Source organism: Struthio camelus, chromosome 16 (assembly GCF_040807025.1).
Source record: "Struthio camelus isolate bStrCam1 chromosome 16, bStrCam1.hap1, whole genome shotgun sequence".
In the NCBI taxonomy this organism is placed as follows: Eukaryota; Metazoa; Chordata; class Aves; order Struthioniformes; family Struthionidae; genus Struthio; species Struthio camelus.
Window position 1 is genome coordinate 8,894,906 of NC_090957.1, and position 19,886 is coordinate 8,914,791.

General features: G+C 56.1%; 3 protein-coding genes and 1 non-coding gene across 5 annotated transcripts; 3 read left to right on the plus strand and 1 right to left on the minus strand.

The window, feature by feature from the left end:
• Positions 1-360: 360 nt before the first annotated feature.
• On the plus strand, positions 361-4,020 carry VPS37D (VPS37D subunit of ESCRT-I). Its single transcript, XM_068910322.1, has 4 exons — positions 361-551; positions 2,183-2,354; positions 2,734-2,816; positions 3,009-4,020. The coding sequence occupies exons 1-4, from the start codon at positions 369-371 to the stop codon at positions 3,495-3,497; spliced, it is 927 nt and encodes a 308-aa protein (XP_068766423.1). The 5' UTR covers positions 361-368; the 3' UTR covers positions 3,498-4,020.
• An 8,896-nt stretch (positions 4,021-12,916) lies between these two features.
• Positions 12,917-14,156, minus strand: DNAJC30 (DnaJ heat shock protein family (Hsp40) member C30). 2 transcript variants are annotated; one of them, XM_068910324.1, is made up of 2 exons: positions 13,413-14,156; positions 12,917-13,301 (listed from the first exon to the last, which is right to left on the minus strand). In XM_068910324.1, the coding sequence occupies exon 1, from the start codon at positions 14,154-14,156 to the stop codon at positions 13,509-13,511; it is 648 nt and encodes a 215-aa protein (XP_068766425.1). In that variant the 3' UTR covers positions 12,917-13,301; positions 13,413-13,508. The 2 variants fall into 2 exon arrangements, with proteins under 2 accessions (XP_068766425.1, XP_068766426.1); XM_068910325.1 differs by having other exon boundaries at positions 13,112-13,246.
• Positions 14,157-14,218: 62 nt separating this feature from the next.
• BUD23 (BUD23 rRNA methyltransferase and ribosome maturation factor) lies at positions 14,219-19,783 on the plus strand. The gene is made up of 12 exons (XM_068910328.1): positions 14,219-14,316; positions 14,387-14,424; positions 14,566-14,661; positions 14,907-14,989; positions 15,085-15,181; positions 16,029-16,125; positions 16,489-16,539; positions 17,143-17,228; positions 17,448-17,493; positions 17,993-18,051; positions 19,147-19,236; positions 19,395-19,783. The coding sequence occupies exons 1-12, from the start codon at positions 14,269-14,271 to the stop codon at positions 19,447-19,449; spliced, it is 846 nt and encodes a 281-aa protein (XP_068766429.1). The 5' UTR covers positions 14,219-14,268; the 3' UTR covers positions 19,450-19,783.
• LOC138061349 (small Cajal body-specific RNA 20) lies at positions 18,560-18,692 on the plus strand. Its single transcript, XR_011134986.1, has one exon. It is a non-coding gene; the product is annotated as a small Cajal body-specific RNA 20 (non-coding RNA).
• Positions 19,784-19,886: the final 103 nt, after the last annotated feature.

Genomic DNA, 19,886 nt, shown 5'->3' on the forward strand with positions numbered 1-19,886 from the left:
TTGACTCAAGACGGAGAAATCCCTGCTACAGTGGTGGAGGGATAGTATAAGGGTGCAGGCAGAGAAGTAGTTGAACAGCAGGAGCAGCTGTGCAGAGCAGGATGCCCAAAGTGTGGTGCAGAGCCAGATGCAGACAGTGCAGTGCAGGGCAGGATGCACACAGTGCCGCGCAGCGTACGTTGCCACCCCTCAGCCCCAGCTGGGTGTTTCCTCGGGGCTCCCCGCCCCCGGCTGCCGGGGGGCCGGCAGCGCGGAGCAGGAGGCGGGCGCGCCGGGCATCTCGCTCCCAGCGCCCGCCCCGGGGGCGGTGCCGGCAGCGCGGCCCCTTTAAGGGCGGCGGCGGCGCCCCCTGGCGAGGGGCGCGCGGCATGCTGCGGGGCAGGGGCGCGCGAGCGGCGGCGGCGGCGGGGCCTCCCACCCCCCCCTCGCCGCCGCCGCCGCCTCCGGGGCCTGGCTCGCCGCGCCGCCTCAGGGCGCTCAGCACCGCGCAGCTCCGCGCCTTGCTGCAGGACGAGCCCCGACTGCAGCGCGTCGTCCGCCTCAGCAGGAAGGTACGGGCGGGGCCGTCCAGGTCCCGGGACCTGTCCTGGGCTGGGGGCCACGGGAGGTTCCGGAGGAGGGAGGGCGAGCGGGTCCCGGGAGCCCCCGCGACCGGCCGCTGCGCCCTATACCGGGGAGGGAGAGGGGCTGTGCCTTATGTTCTCCGCTGCAATCCCGGCAGTGCCGGGCCCCGTACTGGAGACCCTGCCGGCGCGCTATACCGGGGGGGAGGAGCGGGGGGGGTTGCCGGCGCGCTATATCAGGGGAAGGGGATGCTTCGCCCCTTGCGCCCCCGGGGCGTTGCTGGCGCCCTGTACCGGGGGAGGGGGCTGTGCCTCCCCGGTGAGTTGGGTTTCTGTTTCCTCGCACTTCGCTGCGCTCCGTCGGTAGAGACGGAAGCGTTGCGCTAATCAGAACGAAAGTAGCTGAACTGCCGAGCGGCTTTGGTGCAGGTGTCCCGGAGCCCCTTGCTGGAGGGGGATTCCCGACGAGCCAAGGTCATATTAAGGATAACGTCTTTAATGGTAGCGTCTGGGTCCTCCCACGCCGAGAGACGAAGGGGGTTTGCAGCAGCATAGCAAGGAGCCCTTGTAAACTGAAGGTTGTGTTCAGTGTCCTGAGACTTGGTTCCTCAAGAAGGTGTGAGGCTGCAGAGGGAGCTCTGCCTGTGGTACATGCCAGGCTGCCACAGCAGCTCTGGGCGGTGCTGGAGGATGTCCCAGGTGAGGGAGGCTTTTCCAGCATGCAGGGCAGCTGGCTGCACCCCAGGCACGGGGGCAGTGTGTGCAACATTGGCTGCAGGCAGCAGGGACTTGGCTCTCCAGTCCTCAGCCACCAGTTTTCATTGGTCTTTTCCTTGGTCCGAGACTTGAAATCCTAGTATCTGGCCTCGTGCACTACTCAGCTTGCAAGATTGAGCGTTCCCCACTCCCCTGCTGAGCTCAAGTTCTCGGTAAAAAACAGCAAAACCCAACACCTTCGTTAGGACAGTTGCAGTGAAAACTTTGCCTGGGTGCATGGGCCTGGAGTTGGCTCCAGTGCTTCTGTTGCTGCTCAGGGTTTTGGCAGGCCATCACATGCCAGGCAGTTGTTCAGTGCCTGCTCTGAACTCTGGGCCACAGGAAACCTGAGCAGCACCACATCCGCTCCCTTTGCTTCTTTCACTGAGGAGATCAACCTGAGATTTTAGTGGCAGGGAGGAGGCTGCAGAGCAACAACAGGCAAGGAGAAAACAGCTGAGAGAGGAGTGCCAGTGCTTTGAGTGCGGTCCAGGGACAACCTTCATCTGGGATCCAGCCTCCGTGAGGGGCCGGTTGTGACTCCCTAGCTGTAGTGACAGCAGCACCCCTTGCTGTGCCAGCCATGCTCAGGTTAATTTCCCTGGCTCTGCTTCTGCACAGAGGCTGCTGGAATAAATCAAGAGTGTACTTTAGGCTCCAGCAGTTCCTGGTGTTTTTCAGCAGGAATCCTGTCAGGTTATTTTTGAAGTCTTTCTTAGCCTCTTTCCAGCAGGAAAGAGGGATGGGGATGGCACAAAAGGAGGGAGTTTACCCTGTACAGGTAGAGACCCTATCCCTGGAAGTGTTGCCAGCTCTAAGCAGCTCTGGCCATTTCTCCCAGCCCTGACCCCGTGTCCCTTCAGTTTCAGAGTCTGCAGCTGGAGCAGGAGATGTGTTTGATGTCAAACTACACCCTGGCCAAGGAGAACCTGTCCCTGCGCCCAAGGCTGGAGAGTGGGAAAGCTTCCTTAGCTATCAAGTACCAAGAGCTGCGGGAGATACAAGAGGCATGCTGGGACAAGCAGCAGCGGCTGGGTGAGTGAGGCATGTCCAAGGAGGTAAGGGAGAGCCAGGCCACCTGCTTCTGGTAGCTGGCATGCCCAGAGCATCTCACATTAGCATGCAGGGGCCTAGGTGGGCTCAGCATCCTCAAACCCGCCCCAGGAAATCGCCCAGCCATAATCAAGAGTAGTGGTGGGGCATGTTGCCTGCGGCATAGCCAACTCTTGGGTGGGCCTGCAGTAGCAGTGAGATGCACACTCTAGTGTGCAGATGGCTCTGGAGATGTGTTTGGGCGTGTTTGTTTGGAAGGGAGCTCCCCCTGCACGTGGGGGTGGGAAAGGCCACGGCCCCCCAGCACTAGGTGCATCGAGGGGAGGAGGTCTGTTAGCAGCCCCGTTCTCTCCTGATGCAGGGGCCTACCTGGAGAAGTGGAGCCCACAGAGTGCCCTTGGCCAGCTGCAAGCCAACCTCAATGCCTCTGAGGCAGAGTCAGAGGTGAGTCAGAAGAGATGCCTGGGCTGATGTTCCTTGCTCACCTGGGCCTTCACTGTGGCCTCCTGTGTGCTTAAAGCCCTGGGGAACAGTCCAGGGGCCCGGGGTGGGGCCAGTCATCTGGTATCTGCCCCATCTCTGAGCTCTCTCCACAGCATTCTCGGCTTGACGCTTCCCCACTTTCCATCCCCGCAGGCACAGATGGAGCAGTTCCTGTCCCAGGACCTTCCCCTTGATGCCTTTCTGGAGTCTTTCTGCCTGAGCCGGACACGGTCCCACATCTGTCGGACGCAACTGGAGAAACTGCAGGAGCTGTTGCAGAAGAACAAGCTGGGCAGGGTTCCTGCATGTCCCGCAGGGTGCCCAGGTGCCCCAGCCAGCCCAGCACAAGGCTGCCTTGCCCCTCTGCAGAGCAGAGCTGCCCTCAAAGCCTTCCATCTCCGCTCTGGCTTTGTGCCTGCCTTTCTCATCCCTTCAGAGGCTGTTGTGCCCTTCCCTGTGCCAGTTGCTCCTCCAAGCCACCATCTCCCAGCCCTGGGACACCAGCCAGCAGCACCACGGTCTGAAACCCCTGGCCAAGGCTCGCCGCTGTGCCTCATCAGGCACATCCCCTTGCTCAGCCCCCGGCCTTTCCGTGTGCAGCAGCTCCCGTGCCGACAGAAGCAGGAGCCTCCACACCGGTAGCAGCGCAGGAATAGGGGATGTTCTTGCTCGTGGCCTTGCGCACCCACAGAGATCATGCAAGAGCATCCTGGCTGTAGAACAAATGGGGGTAGTTGTGTGGTATATGCCTGCGAGGGGCTGTGATGTCTGTGGGGCAGGATAGAGGGGAGTAGATGCTCAGGAGGGCATTGAGGTGCTTGGGACTGCAGCTGGGGTGGGTGGAGTGGTGCCAGTACTGTGGCCAGGCTGTGGGTGTTGCCCTTGGGGAGCTATTGCAGGGGTCTCTGCCTCAGAAGCAAGATGAACGGTGATAGGAGGTGTGTGTTGCAGGGGGAGATAATAGGGACATCAGTGGTCAGAAGGGTGGGAGATAGCAGGGAAGAGGGCCCAGGAGATCAGAGCAGGCCGAGGATCCCTGGCATTCAGCACTCATCACCGGAGTTGTAGCCAGCCTGCTGCACCATGGTGTGGGGGGCTGCATTCCTCTGGGGCCATAGGAGTATTGGGCATGGCACACTTTCCAAATAAAGGCTTTTTTCCAGGCTCTGGGTTTCCCCTTGGATCAGGCTGTGAATGGAGGGAAGGGAGCAAGCCAGGCAGCAGGGAGGAGCAGTTGGTTGAAGGGGAACACTTAGCAGCCTTGGAGAGGACTGGCAGTGAAGGAGGGTCCTTTTGCCGGGGTAGACCCTTGGCATTGCCTCTGAGCTTGTACAGTGGGCAGAGAGGCCAGGCCATGAGCTCAGGCTTCCCCCGAGGCGAGGTGCCCCTGACTCACCTCCCACCAGTTTGGCCACTTGTCTGTTGAATGGTCATGGTAACTGGAGATGTCTCATGGTGACAGCCATCCCCTCATTCCCCCTGGAGTGAGGTTAAACCCACCAGGTTTAACCCCACAACTAGCCTGGGTTGCTCATAACTGGAGCAGATAGGCTCCTGGCCCTGGGCACAGCCCTGGTGCCGTCCTGCCTCCCCAGCACTGCAGCCAGTCCCGCGCCAGTATTTTTGGCACCTCTTCCCCATCCACATTTTTTGCACTGGATGCGGCTTCAGCAACTGCTGGAGAAGGTAGCAGGAGATCTGGACTTACCCTGTTTCATCACAGCCTCCTGTTACTTCTTTTAACTTCACACCATGGGGAGTGAGACAAGGTTGAGAAGAAGCGGAGTTATGGGGGAATAGACCTCATTCCTCCACCTGATGCTCCTGCCCTCTCCCCTCTTTGGGGTGTCTTTTGTGGTGCTGCGCCTCTTTTCCAGCCTTTGATTTGGTTTCAGGCTCTTCTTATCCTTTTAACCCCTGTCTAGCTGCAGCTTTTTTTCTTCTTGCCCAGCTGCCTGCCCACTTGCCAGCTCGACGCTGTCACAGAGCCACCCTGGAAATCAAAGTTAAAGCAGCACCTCGCCCCTGGCTCTGACCACAAAGTACCCCGTAACGCATGCTGTTTGCAGGCAGTGTCCGATCACCCCTCCCAGCTTCTGGAGCCATAGGAAATGCTCCTGCACCCAGCAGGGATGTGGCTGCCGCTGCTCCCCTGCACCAGCAGCGTCACCCCATACCCCCAATTCCAACCCTGACTCGGGGCTGGGGCTGGTCTCACTGGGGCTGGTCATCCAAACTGTATGGTTTAACCTGTTAGAAGAGGTTTATGACTAGGATAAAACAGGGGGCCAGCCATTGAGATGAATTTATTCAAAAGCCATAGGCTGGCCCTCAAGGAGACTAGGTGGCTGGAGCATTTAGGATTTTGCAAGAGCCTACAGCTTTTCTGGGTCCCACCAGGTTCAGTTTGGGCTCAGCCTTTAAACAAAAGCCACCTGGGCATGGCTGGGTCATGGCTGGGCTCTGTGACTTGCTGCACACCACCATGCTGAGAGGAAGGGAACAGAGTGGGCTAGCAACCAGAGAGCAAGCACTTGGCTGGGTTCCAGTGCCAACCCCACAGGGCTAACGTGACCAGGGAACTAGGGGACTGAGCAAGGACAGGACAGCAGTTCAACCTTCAGTGTGAGGCTTTACTGGAAGAGAAGAGGATTTTTATGCAACAGGTATCAAGGTGTATCGCCTTGCCCTCCCCAGCACCCAGATGTGGGCACACAGGGTGGCCTGTGTGCAACCTGGAGGACAAAAGTCCCTGGCTATGGTTCTCACAGCCCTTGCTGTAAGGTTTGTGCCGGTGCTTTCACACATAGACATTGTCACCTGTGCCTTGCACAGCCCAGGCAGGCTGTTTCTGTGATAATGGTCATCATGGCCATGGCAGGACCCATGGCCACTGAAGCATGGTGCCCCCAGATCCAGCTCCCCATAAAGGAAGGGAGAGCCCTACTGGTGCTCCCAGACAGGCCACAGTGCCAGGATGCTTAGTGTCTATGCCATGGTACTGCCCTGGGAGCATCATTGCTATGTTATGGGGAGGTGGGATGAGCACAACCAGTTCCAAAGGGCCTCATTGCTCCAGACCAGCATCTTATAGAAAATAATTCTGGTCTTTGTGCTGTGCTCCTCATTATGGCCATAAGGCAAGTCCCTTCCCAGGGCAAGCTTCATTTGGGACCATCTCAGTGCTGTGCCTGCACAGGGCTAGGATGCACAGGCAGCCCTCTCCTGCTCTGTGCCTTGGTGTTACCCATATGGTTGCCTGGGTTGCCCGAAGGGCTCTTCTGGAGGCTGTGGGGAGATGGCTGGGAGCAGCATGGGGATGCAGGGCCCCAGGGAACACATGCATGTGCGGAGCCACAAGGGCTGCACACGGGCAGCCAAGCCAGCTGAAAACCAGCCAGACACAACCAGTTGGTTACCTCACCTTTCCCCCCCCCCCCCCCAACCGGCCCCGGTCCCTGCCTTGCATGAATCCCCAGGGCCAGACCCCAACACGTGATGACTGTAGGGGTTTATCAGCAGCTCCAGGACAACCTGCCCCAGCCCCTCACTGCCAAGCAGGCACCAGGTTACCTTACCACAGAAACAGATCTGGCTCCATGAGCATGAAACCTCAGGGGGAGCCGCTGCCTCCTTCTAGCCCTCAAAAGAAGAGCATGTCTCACTGGGGCTGATGGCGCTAAAGGTAACAGCCCCAAGGACAGGGTAGGTTGGGAGCCTTCCCTGGGCTGTTGTGGCTCTGGCTGGCTTTCATGGCAGGTCCTATTTGTAGAAGCTCAGCGGCATTCTCAGGCACTCGCCCTGGCTCAGGCAGGAGCCTGATGCAGTGGGCCAGGCCCTGGGCCACCCCCTGCAAGCCCTGGCCTCCTGCCAGGCTGGCCACAACTGCCCTTTGGTCAAGGGCCTCTATCCACATCATGTTTGGCTCCAAGTGCCAGGAAGCTGCCAGGAAAGGTGATCCCTTGCCTTGGGGGGCAGGGGGAGGGAATTCCCATCCAGGGATTGCCCAGGCTGACAACCTGGAGCTGGTCCCATTATAACCCCTGCCCAGTTTGAAGTATTTCCTGCCACAGGCAGGCAGTTGCACCTGCCTGCCAGGAGCTCCTGGTTGCAGTGGTCTCGGGGCAGGTGGAGCGTGTGCACAGTGTTAGCACATCACGAGCCTGCTGGGAACAGGGCCCCATTGGGCAACTGGGTTGGCGGCTCTCTATGCATGCAGCCCCAGTCCCTTACAAGGGTAGACCTGGGCTGGGGACAAAGTCCAGCACGGGGCACAAGCCAGGGACCTCGGTAGTGGGCAGGAGCTGGCAGCACCAGTGCTCCTGCAGGCCACAGTGGCTTTCCTCACTGGGGCCAATGCCCTGAGTGCTCCCTGCCCCACAGGGCCACAGAGAGGCCTGCTCTGCGGGGTGTGCATGGATTAACATGCCCCCAGCCACGCTGGAGAGAAGGAAGCAGTGCCACAGGGCACGCACCTGCATTCATTTCTGCAGTGGGCCATCCATCTGCCAGCTGGCATGCAGCCAAGCAAGTGAGGGGTGGGCTGGTGAGCAGCCCCCACCAGCCCCATGGCCCTCTCCAGCCTACATATGTGGCTTTTTGGAGGCCAGGTTGGTTGGCTAGCAGTTCCCAGTCCCAGAGGGACAAGATGCCTGGGAGAGAAGGAGTGTACCCCTGACACAGACAGGCTAGAAGGGAGACTCTTTGAGCAGCAACCCCTGCGTGCTGGAAGGGAGCAAAACCCTGGGCTGGGGCCAGGCAGCAATGGGTGGTGCCACAACAAAGCACTTGGGCACTTGGCTACTGGCTGGGCCTCTAAGTGTAGCAAGTGTTTGGTGCAGGCGATAAGGCTGTTAATAGGAAACTCTATTAACAGAGGAGTTGCTGCAGGGGATGCTGCCTACAGGAGGAGGAGCCAGCCTCCACCACCCACGGGTGCTGCCAAGCATGCAGCCCCTCCCTGGGTCCTCTCCAGGGGGGCACAGCCCCTGCAGGCTGAGCAGCAGCAGCAGCACTGGGGTGCAGAGCGCTGCACAGAGACCCCAGAGAGCAGGTGAAGGTCGAGAGGATGGACACCACTGGAGCCATGGGCCTGGATCAGCCAGGAGCCCAGGACAAGCGAGGGTTTGAGCTAGGCCAAGGGCTGCCTCCTCAGGCCCCTCTGTGAGGGGCCAATGACCCTTTTGCCCCCAGTGCTGCTCAGGACCCTGCTCTTTGCTCACGAGCATGACACCCTGCCTTTGCTAAGGTCTCACCCAGCCTGCAGCTCTCCTTCACTCTGCCCTTGATGCCCCCAGCCCAACTGGGACCCTCAAACGCTTGCCAAGGGCCAGGCTTAACTTCCTCTTTCCCAAAGAGCAGCCCAGCTTCTCCAGACGGAAGAAAGAGGCCCTAGTTAGGCACTGAACCTCCGTGCCCACAGGCTGCAGCTCTCAGTAGCTGAGGCAAGCAACCTGACGCCCCCCAGCCCACAGTTACAAGGTCAGTCCACAAGAATAGGCTTGGGATGGGATGGGACAGCCTGGGGACAATGGCATGGCTGCAGCCCTTTCACAGGCAGCACATTATCCCCAGCAATTCCTCCAGTTCCAGGAGGAACCAACGCTCCAAGTGACAGGAACCAGAGCACTTAACAGTGCCTACATGGGTGTGTATGTACAGTGGTGGTGTTGGGGGGCCAGGGAGCCCACTAAACATAGTATTGCCTTTATTGGTACCAGTCATGGGCTCTGTACTGACTCTGCCAGGCCTCAGGACTGGGGTTGCCAAGAATGCTTCATCCAAACTTGTCAGTTTGCCTGGAGTTTTCTCTCAACAGCATCTACAACAGCATCTAACAGCATCTAATTACCAGGCAGTTGTTAACTGGTTAGTTTTGCTTCCCTTTTATAGTAGTGCAGTGTGATGTCTTTTGTTAATAATTCTGATACGGGAAGGAATAACAAGCAGTTATGCTCACAGAATCAATCATCTCTGGCCCTGAGTGATGATGCAGAGTAGAGGTGTAGGGGCCCCACAACAGAGGCCTTGAACGTGTGGTGATAGCTGAGGCCCAGTCAACAACTCACCCATGAGCAGTTTCTCACAGCAACACAAACTTAAGAGCTGGCAAGAATGGTTGCAGTGGTAACAGCAAAGAACCAGTATCTAGCATGCATACAACACACCATATACTGCAAAGGCAGATGTAATGTGCAGTTGCAGGGCAGTGAAGAAGGGGGAGGAGGTAGGGTATGTTAAAAAACATACAAAACATGGACCCAGTGAGCTCTAGGGTGAGGAGGAAGAAATTCCCACCATGAACATCCCACTCCTCCCAGAGAAGGCCTCAGGATGCTGACAGCTCTCAATAATTCCCACCCTGACTGAAACTGCTGTCCTCAGCACCCAGAGGGCAAGTACTAGGAGGGGGGCTATATAACTGTAACTGCAGTATATTACTGAGATTTCTTTTGTAGTAATTGGATATCTGGACTTAGAATCATTATAACTGGACTAACAATTACTGTCTGCCACATTTTGCTGATACTCTCAAGTAGACTGAAAATGAATTCCTGGCTTTACTTATATGGTATATTCCCCTTTCTGCCCACAACGGAGGAGGCTCAGCCCAGTGTCAGCAGCACCAAGCCCCACTGTCTCTTCTGCATTTGGCTATGGCATCTTTCAGCAGCTTCTTTTCCAAATGATGGCCAAGCCTGCAGTAGACGTGGGAATGGAAGAAAAGCCCTATCTCCAGTTCCTAGCTGTAACCCGTACCCACAGCTGCCTTGTCCCCAGCGATGGGAGGTGCAGACCAGGGTAGCAGGCAGTTGCAGCCATATCTGAGCCCAGCACAGAGCCCAGCACCCCGGGGAGCCCAGCAGAGCTGGCAGAGGGCAGCCCACTAATGAACCTCTCTCCCAGGGGAGCACACACACAGGGGAGCTGCCCCAGGCCTTTGCATGCAGCCTAGGCGTGCCTGGGAGACCAGTGTCAATCACCATATAACCCTGCAGGGAAGCAGCAGGGAAAGCTGCCCTTTTCCAGAATGTAGGAGATGGGCTCCATGTTTTAAAGAAACAACCTTCTGTGGCTCAGCATCCCCAAGGATCTTTCGCTGTTGTCCTTAGGAGAGTGTGAGGAAGAGTGAACTCCCTATGGCTCTCGATGATCTGCCCTGGCTTTCTCCCTGTCTGAAGACAGCTCTGTAACCCTCCCCCGTTGCTCAGCATCCCACCAACATGTGCAGTGAATAGTGAATTCTTGTCAACAGTACTATGATCACTGCCACAGGAGAGGTGGAACATGGGGTTTAAATACGGAGGAGGACACTGTGCAGCAAGTTTTACACATCCTATCATTCCTGCTCTTGCCGTAATTTCCTCTCCTTTTTCCCTTTGAGGTTTAGCTCCTGGTGGGCTTGTAAAGCTCACACAGTCCCCTGCCATTATACCACTGCTGTCATGGTTAGACTCAGTTGGATTTCCTCTAGCGCTTGTGCCATAGTCACCCCATAAGGACTGCTCTCACCTGGCTAAAGGAAAACAGAAAGAAATCTAGTCGCTTTTGGCACCTCTCCATCAGGGAAAGAGAGTAACTATTAAACCAGACGACAGTATAGACATAAGAAAACAAAAGGGTAGAAACTTTGTATGCTGGGGAGAAATTAAGTCTAGGAATTTGGACTAGCTCCAGCCACTACCCGTCTGAGCTTCTGAAATCCTTCCTGGAAAAGCTAAGTACACAGGCCTGATCAGCATGGAAGTACACCGTAACACCCTGAGTGACAGACTGCATGCCTCAAAGGATCCCTCCATGCCCTGCATGCTGCGCCTACCTCTTCTCCTACCAAATTCCACAAGAAAACTAAACCTTGTCTGCAGCATTTGCTCGCTCCTTCCCAGAGAAGGCGGTGAGCACAGTGGGTGCTTCAGAACTGCAAAGCAACCCAGGTATGTTAGAAGAGGCACAGTGCAGGTCTGCAGCTGGCAGGAATGAAGTATGCAAAGGATTGGGGAGGCTCATGTTTCCCACTGACTGCAAGCAGCATGTCCATCTTCCCCAATAGGCCCTTGGAACAGACAGGAATCCCCCATCTTCCTCATCCTGCTGCAGTCACCATATGAAAATGCTAGCCTGTCGCCCACCCTCCAGTTTCCAGGAATTATAAAGAAATGTACCACCCAAGCCCACCAGAAGAAAGAGATGTGTCATTTCATCACCAGTTTATGAGATGGGTAACTTTAATGTTCAAGATCTGTCAGGGAGACCTGAGGAAGAACCAGCAATACTGCATTGTCCAAATCATCCATTCTAAGGCACGCAGATTAGTTCAGTCTCGGTATTTGACCCCCCACATTTCAGACACAAGCATCAGACACAGAGCAGGAGAGTCAGCTGGCTTACTGGAGCAGCTCATCTCCTTTCTCAGAGTTAAGGAGCAGAGCAATGCAGGAAGCACAGCAGCTAGCCATGTTTCCTCCTGCTCCCGTTCAAGAGGGGAACACCACAGCATCCTGCCACTGCAGGACACCAGACCCTCTCTTTGCCTGGCAGCAGACTTGCGGCTGGGTTTGGGAGCCTGGTGGCTCCCTAGAAAGCAACTAGATTTCTTGCTGGAGTCCTGGTGGGCTGCAGTTACAGCCTACACCTTCTGGTCCTCATCACTATATACAGATTAAAGAAAGATCAGGGGACATACATCACCCCGTCCTCCCCACCCCCCCAGCCTTTGGCAGGGCTGCCTTAAAAATACACAGGCCAGACAGGTGTTCCCATGTAATGCATACCACTTCCCATGGACTTCCCTAGCTCTTCCAGCCTGGAAGAGAACGTTACCTGCCAAACCCTGTCTGGGGAGCAGCCTCTGATCTTTCAAGTGACTTCGCTTACAGCATGAAAGAGCACCACTGAGTGACACAGAGCCGCAATTCCAGAGTTTTTCCCCCCCCCCCCCATGCCCAACACACTAAAATGCCAGACTCCAAGTGCTCTTCACAAGCTGACATTTCAAGACTAGAATCTATGTTACCTCATACAGGGGTAAACGGACAACCAGAGGGGATCCTGGAAAGCTCTCTTTCCGCCCCGGACTAATTTTGCTCTGGAGCCTGTATTTGAAAATGGAGCAATTCTTTCCAGAAGCAGCTCTCAAGAACCCAGCTGAAAACTCTCCTATACCAGCTATATACCAGCACATACTCTATACCAGTAGGTACTACATGCTCTGCTATGCTACCGCCTTAAGCTTGTGGCAATATCACAGAACTCACCAGCTGTAGTACACAAGGCATTTGTTTTTAACATGCCTGTGCTGGGAGAAAACACAACCCAGGATCACTGCAGTGAGAGACGGCAGCTTGACTTCTGTGCAGCCATCTGCCAGACAGGCCCAGAAAATCCAGTGCAAATAAATGCATGTGAAGTCTTTGGCACACTAAGACTTGCAGTTCTATGTTACAGCAAGCTTTCACTCACTCCATGTAATACAAACATAACATAGGTGAAGCCTTCACCCAAGGAGAGACAGAGGCTCTAAGAACACAATCTTTAGTTCCTAAAGCACTTCACTGCTTAAACAGGCAAATACTCTAAGTGCAAAGGATGCTTAAACACATGTAAAACACAAATAATGTCATTCTGTACCCAGAAATGTACCACTCCAAGCCATTAAGGCCTGTATAAGATGGTCTTGTGCAAAGTTCCTGTCAAGCCCCAGACAGGACAGGCTATTCTGAACTGCATCTCCAAGGCAGCAGGCAGCATCTCCAAGGAGAAGCAGGTGTTGTCACATGCTGACCAGGACATGGGCAGCCACTAGCCCAAGTTTCACTCTTCCATGAATGACAGCTGAACATGAGACCTCCACACTCACTAGGGAGTGAAGCTCCGAAGTGGGACAGATAAGAGCAATGACGCAGTCTGGAGACCAACACTCCTGAAACTCCCCATAGATGTGGTAACAAGTATGAAAGCATGGAGGCAGCAGGACTCAGTGAGAGATTTCTGGAAAACCACAGGGAGCCATTACTCTGCATGAGCGAGAGCATCACCTATGAAAACACACAGCATACAAACGCTGTTGGCAACCATTTAATCTCCGCTGCAGCTCAGGAGTGTAGGTGCATGGTTCCTGCCAGGGTCAGACAGCAGCACCAGAGGAGGGAATATAGTCACAGTCTGTGAAGCAGAGTCCATGAACCACGTTTGTGTACCTTGCACTGTTTCTGCAGGTCTTGCCAGCAGAAGGGGCACATCACAGCTCATAGAGTAGAACCCATGTGTGGTACCTGCTGGTCACACACGTTGTCTGAAGGTCACTGGTGGAATGGACACATCACAGCCACTCGCTGCCCGCTGATCACACCTGGTGTCTGAAGGTCACACTGGCAGAGGGGACACATCACAGCCTGTAGAGCAGAGCCCATGTACAGTGCCTGCTGGCCACGCACTGTGTCCATCACACTGTGGAGAGGAAACGTCACAGCCTGCAGAGCAGAGACTACACATGGCTGCCAGTCACGCACCCCACCCGCCAATCACGTTGGCAGAGGGGACAGCTCACAGTTGGCGTACCTTGCCCAGCAGTTGCACTCCATGCCTGCCAGGGCGGTGCAGCCGGCTGGCAGCCTGGCAGCTCCCCAGCACTCTCTGCGGGGGCCGGCCCCGCCACTACTTGAAACCATAGAGCAGGGCGAACCCCAGGAAGAAGATGAGCCCAACAGAGAGGTCAGGCAGGAGGTGGAGGCGGCCGCGGGCTGCGGCCTCCTCGCGGCGGAGGCGCAGCTGCTCACGGCGGGCCCGCAGCGCCTGCTCCCGCTCCAGCTGCGCCCCGTAGTGCGCGCGGTAGAAGGCGTCAAAGTCGAAGGGCGGCGGCACGCGGCCTCGGCGGCCGGCGGCCGTGCTGGAGGCGCGCGGCGGCGGTGCCGGGGCGGGCGGCGGCGGACGGCCCGAGGGCTTGGCGGCCCCCTGCAGGTCCTCGCGGCTGAGGACGCCGCGGTCGTACTTGCGGCGCAGCGCAGCGCTGCCCAGCACCAGGTAGGCCTCGCTGATGGCGGTGAAGCGCTGGGCCGCCTCGGCGCTGCCCGCGTTGCGGTCCGGGTGGTACCGGAACGACTGCTCGTAATAGGCCGCCTTGATCTGCGCCTGCGTGGCCGTAGCCGGGACACCCAACAGCTCGTAGAGGTCGCGGCGTGGCCGCGGGGCGCCGTCGCGCCCCTGCCCGCCGTGGAACTGCGCGACGGCGCGGCCGGGCCGCGGGGCCCCCGCCGCAGCGGGCAGGAGGCGCCGCAGACGGCAGCCCAGCGCCGCCGGCACCATGGCGGCCCCCGCGCCGCCGGCAATCGCCGCGGGGGGCGGGAGGGGAGGAGCGGTGCGGCGTGACGCGCGCGGCGCGACGCCAGGCGCCGGGCGGTGACGTCAGGGAGGCAGCATGGCGGGCAGCGGGCGGCGGCCCGAGCACCGCGGGCCGCCCGAGCTGGTGAGGCGGCGCGGGCGCGGGCGCGGGCGCGGGCGCACTTCAGCCTCGCTGACTCTCTCATCTCCTGCAGTTCTACGACGAGGCTGAGGCCCGAAAGTACACGCAGAAGTAAGGCGCCTCCGGGACGCGCGGGGCCTGGCGGTTCCGCGGCTGTCTGGCCCCGGCCGGGGCCTTGTGCCGTGAGCCCGGGGCTCGTCTGGCCTCGTAACCCCCCCCAGTGACACCCCTCCTCCCCGCCGCGCCTTGCAGCTCCCGCGTGGTGGAGATCCAGTCGCAGATGTCAGAGCGGGCTGTGGAGCTGCTGGGGCTGCCCGAGGACCGGCCGTGCCTCCTGCTGGACGTGGGGTGAGAGGGGCGACCCTGCCGCCGCGGGGTCACCGGCTACACGGTCGGGCACACGGGGGCTTGGCCCGTGGGCACCGTAGCAGGGGATGGTGCCTGGATGCGAGAGTCATCCTGGTCCTGTGACCCTGGTTTCTCTCCACTGTGGTCTGGGAAGGAGGGGCAGGTTACTGTGACCATGTAGGTGATGGGGATTGCCCTTGGTTGGGGCTGGTTGTCTCTGTGTTGTTACCCCTTTCTCCCTTTAGCTGTGGCTCTGGGCTGAGTGGTGATTACATCTCTGAAGAGGGGCACTACTGGATTGGCATGGACATCAGCTCTGCTATGCTGGGTAGGTAGACCCTCTGCCCTGCAGCCTTCTGTGCCACCAGAGGTGTTCTGCAAAGGTGTGAGCTCGTACCCTGAGTTGTCCTTTGTTCTGTACAGACGTAGCCCTGGAGAGGGAGGTGGAAGGAGACCTTCTCCTTGCAGATGTGGGCCATGGCATTCCCTTCAGGCCAGGCATATTTGATGGCTGCATCAGGTGAGTTTGTGCACATAACTGAGCTCTTTTGGTACTTTGTGTAGCTGTGCTACCTATTCTGCACAGTATACAAAAACTACGTGTCATGCATACCGGAGTACGCGTCTTTTTTATCAGTTGCTCTTCTTGTTCCATGTGACTTGGCTCCAGCTCTCTGGAACAAGCTGCTGAGATTCTGGATTGTAGAAGCAGCTTCCAGCAGCTGTTCCCCGCTGATGCTTGTCTTTTCTTGTGGTGATGGGCTAGGAAAGCTTACTGAGATAAATAAAATAGGGGATTGTGTCTGGAGGTGTGAGACCTGCTGCTAGGAGAAAAATATAAAGTATATTTGTACCATGCTCATCTATGAGGTCAGTCAGTGGACGAAAGTTTTGATGGTTCGTTTTGGGATGAGGGGCTAGGTGGAGGAAAAAGAAACACTTTTCTGTTTAGAGAATACCCCATAAAAATGATGGGATGGAGTAGAGACCTTCTGTTACCTAACTGAATGCTCTGTTTGGGACTGCTCACTGGCAAAATGTGCATGAGCTGTTTGTGTGAATCAGGGTCACAGCCAAGCACTTCAGTTATTTGAGCATCTGACCTAAAAGAGATGCTTGACGTTTCTGTTGGGCTTGAATCGCTACTGTGTTTTTTTGGGTTTTGGCATGACTCAGTGAGTCTCCAGAGAGATTTATGTAGCACCTTTACTGCAAAATAGAAGGCAAACTATATGAAGAAAATGAAATGAACTGGGGCTGGCCAGGCCCAGCAAATGCTCGATGCTGAAAAAAGTTTGAAGGGAGGGGACAGGCTTTGCTAAAGAATTGATGGCTCAGTGTCCTGGAGGTCTCATGTTTTGTCTTAGTATTTCTGCAGTGCAATGGCTTTGTAATGCTGATAAGAAGTCACACAGTCCTCCAAAACGCCTTTATCAGTTCTTTTCAACTCTTTATACTGCCTTGGTAAGTGCTGTGCTGTCTCAGCCAGGCATCTAGCTACTTTTACATCCTCACTAGTGCATTTTAGCAAGACATTTTGCAAGTCCAAGTTACTGAAATCTAGGACCAACAGGAGTATCTGCTTCCCATCTCCTTTCCTGCCTGCATGGTGTCCCTCATTTCCCTATTCCCTGCTCCCTGCATCAGCACTGTTAGCCCTGTGCCTTGCTGTGCTAGCAAGAAGCTGGCTCTGCAGGCTGAGCAGCTCACCTGGGACTTTGGGTCCAGCAGGTTTTGGGTGAGGTGGATGCTTATATCTGGGCTGGGAATTGGATTCCTTGGGGGGAAGCCTGTACTGAGATAGGTTTGTGACTTTCTTTCCTGTAGGCCCGAGGATCCCGAGCTGTCCTGCAGCTGTACCCTGAGAACTCAGAACAGGTACAGGATGTCAGTCATTGGGGAGGAGGGATGGGCAGAGCCAGGGAGAGGAGCTATTTGCTGTTTGAGGCTCAGAATTTGTCATTTTTCCTGAAGTGTAGTGTATTTCTCGTTCCTTCTTGCCAACAGTAAAGCTCTGCAGGGAGCCAAAAAAAGACCCATAAGCAGAATGCCCCACACAATTCCCATTGCTTCACAGACTGCCTTGTGCTAAGCCTTAAAATCAAATGAGTTGGCAGGACATGATCTGAATTTGCTGTGCTGAACTTTCCCTTGTGTGACTGGGGTTGAAAGCTAGGCTCTAGTTATATATGCTGCACCATAACTCCCCAGGGCTGGATAGTCCAGCCCAGCGTTGCCCTCCTAGAGATTCTGCTGTTTCAGTTAGACCAAGCTAGACTAAGGAGCGGGGAGAGACAAAATAAATGCTGCAGACTGTGTCTGAGTCATACTGGAGAGCTAGGGGTTTGATGTAGGGGTTGTTACAGGAGCGGGACAACCCCTTCTTAGGGTGCGCTGTTAGTTGGCGCTGAGCCCGGAGGTGTCTTGTGCATCACCGCTGGATGACGGCTCAATAACTTCTGTACATGCTTCCTTTTCTAGCTGGAGCTCATCACAGCCCAAGCCATGAGGGCTGGCTTTACTGGGGGAATGGTGGTAGATTACCCCAACAGTGCCAAAGCTAAGAAGTGAGTCCTGTTCTGTTTTGTATGGGGTTTTGGGGGTGTGAGCCCTAGGTCCAGCATTGATTTTTTCCAAGCTGTTTTTCTCTCTTCCATGTCCCTGTCCTGGGCAGAGGTGACAGCTTAGATCTGACTCTGTTACATGTGATCTAGTTTTGTTTGGAGACTCGGAATCACATGCTGAATCCTGGCTTCATGCTGCTCTTCTCATTCTTGCTCTTTCAGGTTCTTCCTCTGTCTCTTTGTTGGGGCATCCAGCACGTTACCAAAGGTGAGGTGCTCCGCCAGGCAGTGGAGATGCATCCCCTCTCCCCTAAGGATCCTGAGCACTGGAACAGGTTGCCCAGAGAGGTTGTGCAGTCTCCTTCCCTGGAGATATTCAAAACCCACCTGGACACGATCCTGGGCAATGTGCTCTCAATGACCCTGCTTGAGCAGGAGGGTTGGACTAGATGATCTCCAGAGGTCCCTTCCAACCTTGGCCATTTTGTGATTCTGTGATTCCTGGCTGCTGGGCGATATGGAAGAGCTGTGGGTAAAGGGAATTCACAGAGTGGGAGCCAGACACATGCAAACATGACTTTATTCATGTGCTTGCTGTTGGTCTCACCAGCCCTTGCCCTCCCCAAGGTCCAGTTTCCTTGTGACAATTGCTGGAAGATCAGTTTGCTCCCGTCCCAGTCTGTCCCCTGCGTTCTCTTCTATTTAGATGGCAGTGACCATTAGCTCTGTCTGCTCCAGATGAGAAACTTGTTGGTTTTGCTTTTCAGGGCCTTGGTACTGAGTGTGCTGATGAAGAGATACACCAGGCAAAGTTCACAAATGAAAGGTATTGTGTGGGGCGGAGTGGTATATCCTCTCCCCAAGGAAGAAGTGTAGGGGCTGCATAGGGGCTGGGTTTTGCTGAGTGAGGACGAGGGTACTGCCACTGTGAAATGGCTGAAGGGAAGGGACTAGGGGCCCTAGGAGGATCCTTAGCAGCCTGGAGGGGCAGTGCTTTATGACATTGAAGGGCCCCAGACACGAGCCTGTCTAGTTTGACTGGAGAGCTCAGCCTTGGCATTGTGTGACTGAATCATGGTGTTCCTATTGGAACTGCAGCTAAGCGTTCAGTCTGAGGTGTGCTTTCTGTCCAGCACTCAGCTTGCCAGCTCAGTGCTGGAGCGTAGGCATGTGGTGGTGGGATGAGGAGTGTCTACAGTGGCCAACCATTGCTTTTTTGTCAAGGAAGCAGGCTCGTGTGCCTGAAGCCCAGCGTTCCCTTCCTTCCACTGTCAAATTCTTCACTGTCAGACTGTTGTGAGCTGTGGCCTGGGGTTTTTTCTCTTGCTGGCCAGGTCTCTTCCCATGACAGTGGTGCAGGGAAGCACTCCCCTTGCAGCCAGTGGGAGAGACGGAACAAAAGCTAGAGGAAAGTCGTCGTGGCTGCCAGGAGTTGGTGGCTGCCATGTTTTCCTGCCTCTTACAGTGCTCTGCTCTGCTCTACCCCCTCTGGTCTGGGGGGTACCTGGGCTTGGAGGGGAAGGGCAGAACTGGCAACTTGTTCAGAAGCTAGATGCTTCATCTGCTTGTTCAGACTAGAGCGGACAAGGGAAAGGCAGCTGCGCTAAGCCCATGTTCCCCAGAGATCCCAGAGCCTAGCATGCTGCAGCCTGTGGAGGACAGATGCCCTTTGCTCAGAGCTGGTGCTAGCAGCAGCTTAGTACCTGCACTGCTGCCATTTGCCTGTGTATCTGGAGCTGGGCTGTTTGTTGGCCACCTGTTCCAGCTGCTTCTTCCCATCCTCTGGAGGAATGGGTTGTGAGTTGTCACTATTCCTACAGAGCAGAGGACAAGATGAGTTGTGAATGGGAATCCTCCAGGCTGCAAGAGTGTGTTTCTCCCACCTCAGTTCCTGCTCAGCTCCTGTTTGTTGTCTCTGTAGGACACGGTTCAGAAACGTCAAGGGCAAGTCTGTAAAGAAAAGCCGGGACTGGATCCTTGAGAAGAAGGAGCGCAGACGACGGCAGGGCAAGTAAGTTCAGCCAGGTCCTGCCTCAGCTGAAGCTCTGGCTGGCTGTGCTGGTCTGGCCCACTGTCACCCATTCAAACTCCTCTGCTATGAGCCAGCTTTCCTTCCCCTCCAAGAATGAGCTGTGGATTGCACTCAGTGCTCTGCACTTTTCTTCACAGGGAAGTGCGAGCAGACACGAAATATACAGGTCGAAAGCGCCGCCCTCACTTCTGAATTGTTACGGACACTGCTGGAACAGAAGATGGAGTGTTGGCCCCCACAGTGAGCCTCCTGTGGATGGCGCAGATTAGCACCCCTGGACGCAAGACCGGCCAGGACAGGTTCTTGCGGCCCTTGTGGGGTGAAGGCTGGCAGGTGCTGCCTATCCTTCAATTGCTAAACTTCTAGGCCTTTTTTCCCAGGGAAGGCAGAGTGATGGACAGTGCTTTGGCCACTTTGTCCCAGGCCATTGCTTACCTTCTTGAGATGGCAGCAAGCTGTCTGGAGCTCCAGGTGAGCTAGGACATTGTACCCAGCCTCCTCACTAAACAGTCAATGCGTTACGGTTGTTGCTACTCTCGTGTGTCCTGGCCTCAGTACAGGGAGTGGGAGATGAAGGTGGAAAAACAGCACCTGCTTTACTACCAGCTTCTCCCCTGCCAGCAGGCAGG

Coding starts and splice junctions, on each gene's coding strand:
- DNAJC30 (XM_068910324.1), bottom strand. CDS start 14,156: ATGGTGCCGGCGGCGCTGGGCTGCCGTCTGCGGCGCCTCCTGCCCGCT.
- BUD23 (XM_068910328.1), top strand. CDS start 14,269: ATGGCGGGCAGCGGGCGGCGGCCCGAGCACCGCGGGCCGCCCGAGCTG. Junction 14,662..14,906: donor TGCCTCCTGCTGGACGTGGG/GTGAGAGGGGCG, acceptor TTCTCCCTTTAG/CTGTGGCTCTGGGCTGAGTG. Junction 19,237..19,394: donor CGCAGACGACGGCAGGGCAA/GTAAGTTCAGCC, acceptor TTTTCTTCACAG/GGAAGTGCGAGCAGACACGA.
- VPS37D (XM_068910322.1), top strand. CDS start 369: ATGCTGCGGGGCAGGGGCGCGCGAGCGGCGGCGGCGGCGGGGCCTCCC. Junction 552..2,182: donor TCGTCCGCCTCAGCAGGAAG/GTACGGGCGGGG, acceptor GTGTCCCTTCAG/TTTCAGAGTCTGCAGCTGGA. Junction 2,817..3,008: donor CCTCTGAGGCAGAGTCAGAG/GTGAGTCAGAAG, acceptor CCATCCCCGCAG/GCACAGATGGAGCAGTTCCT.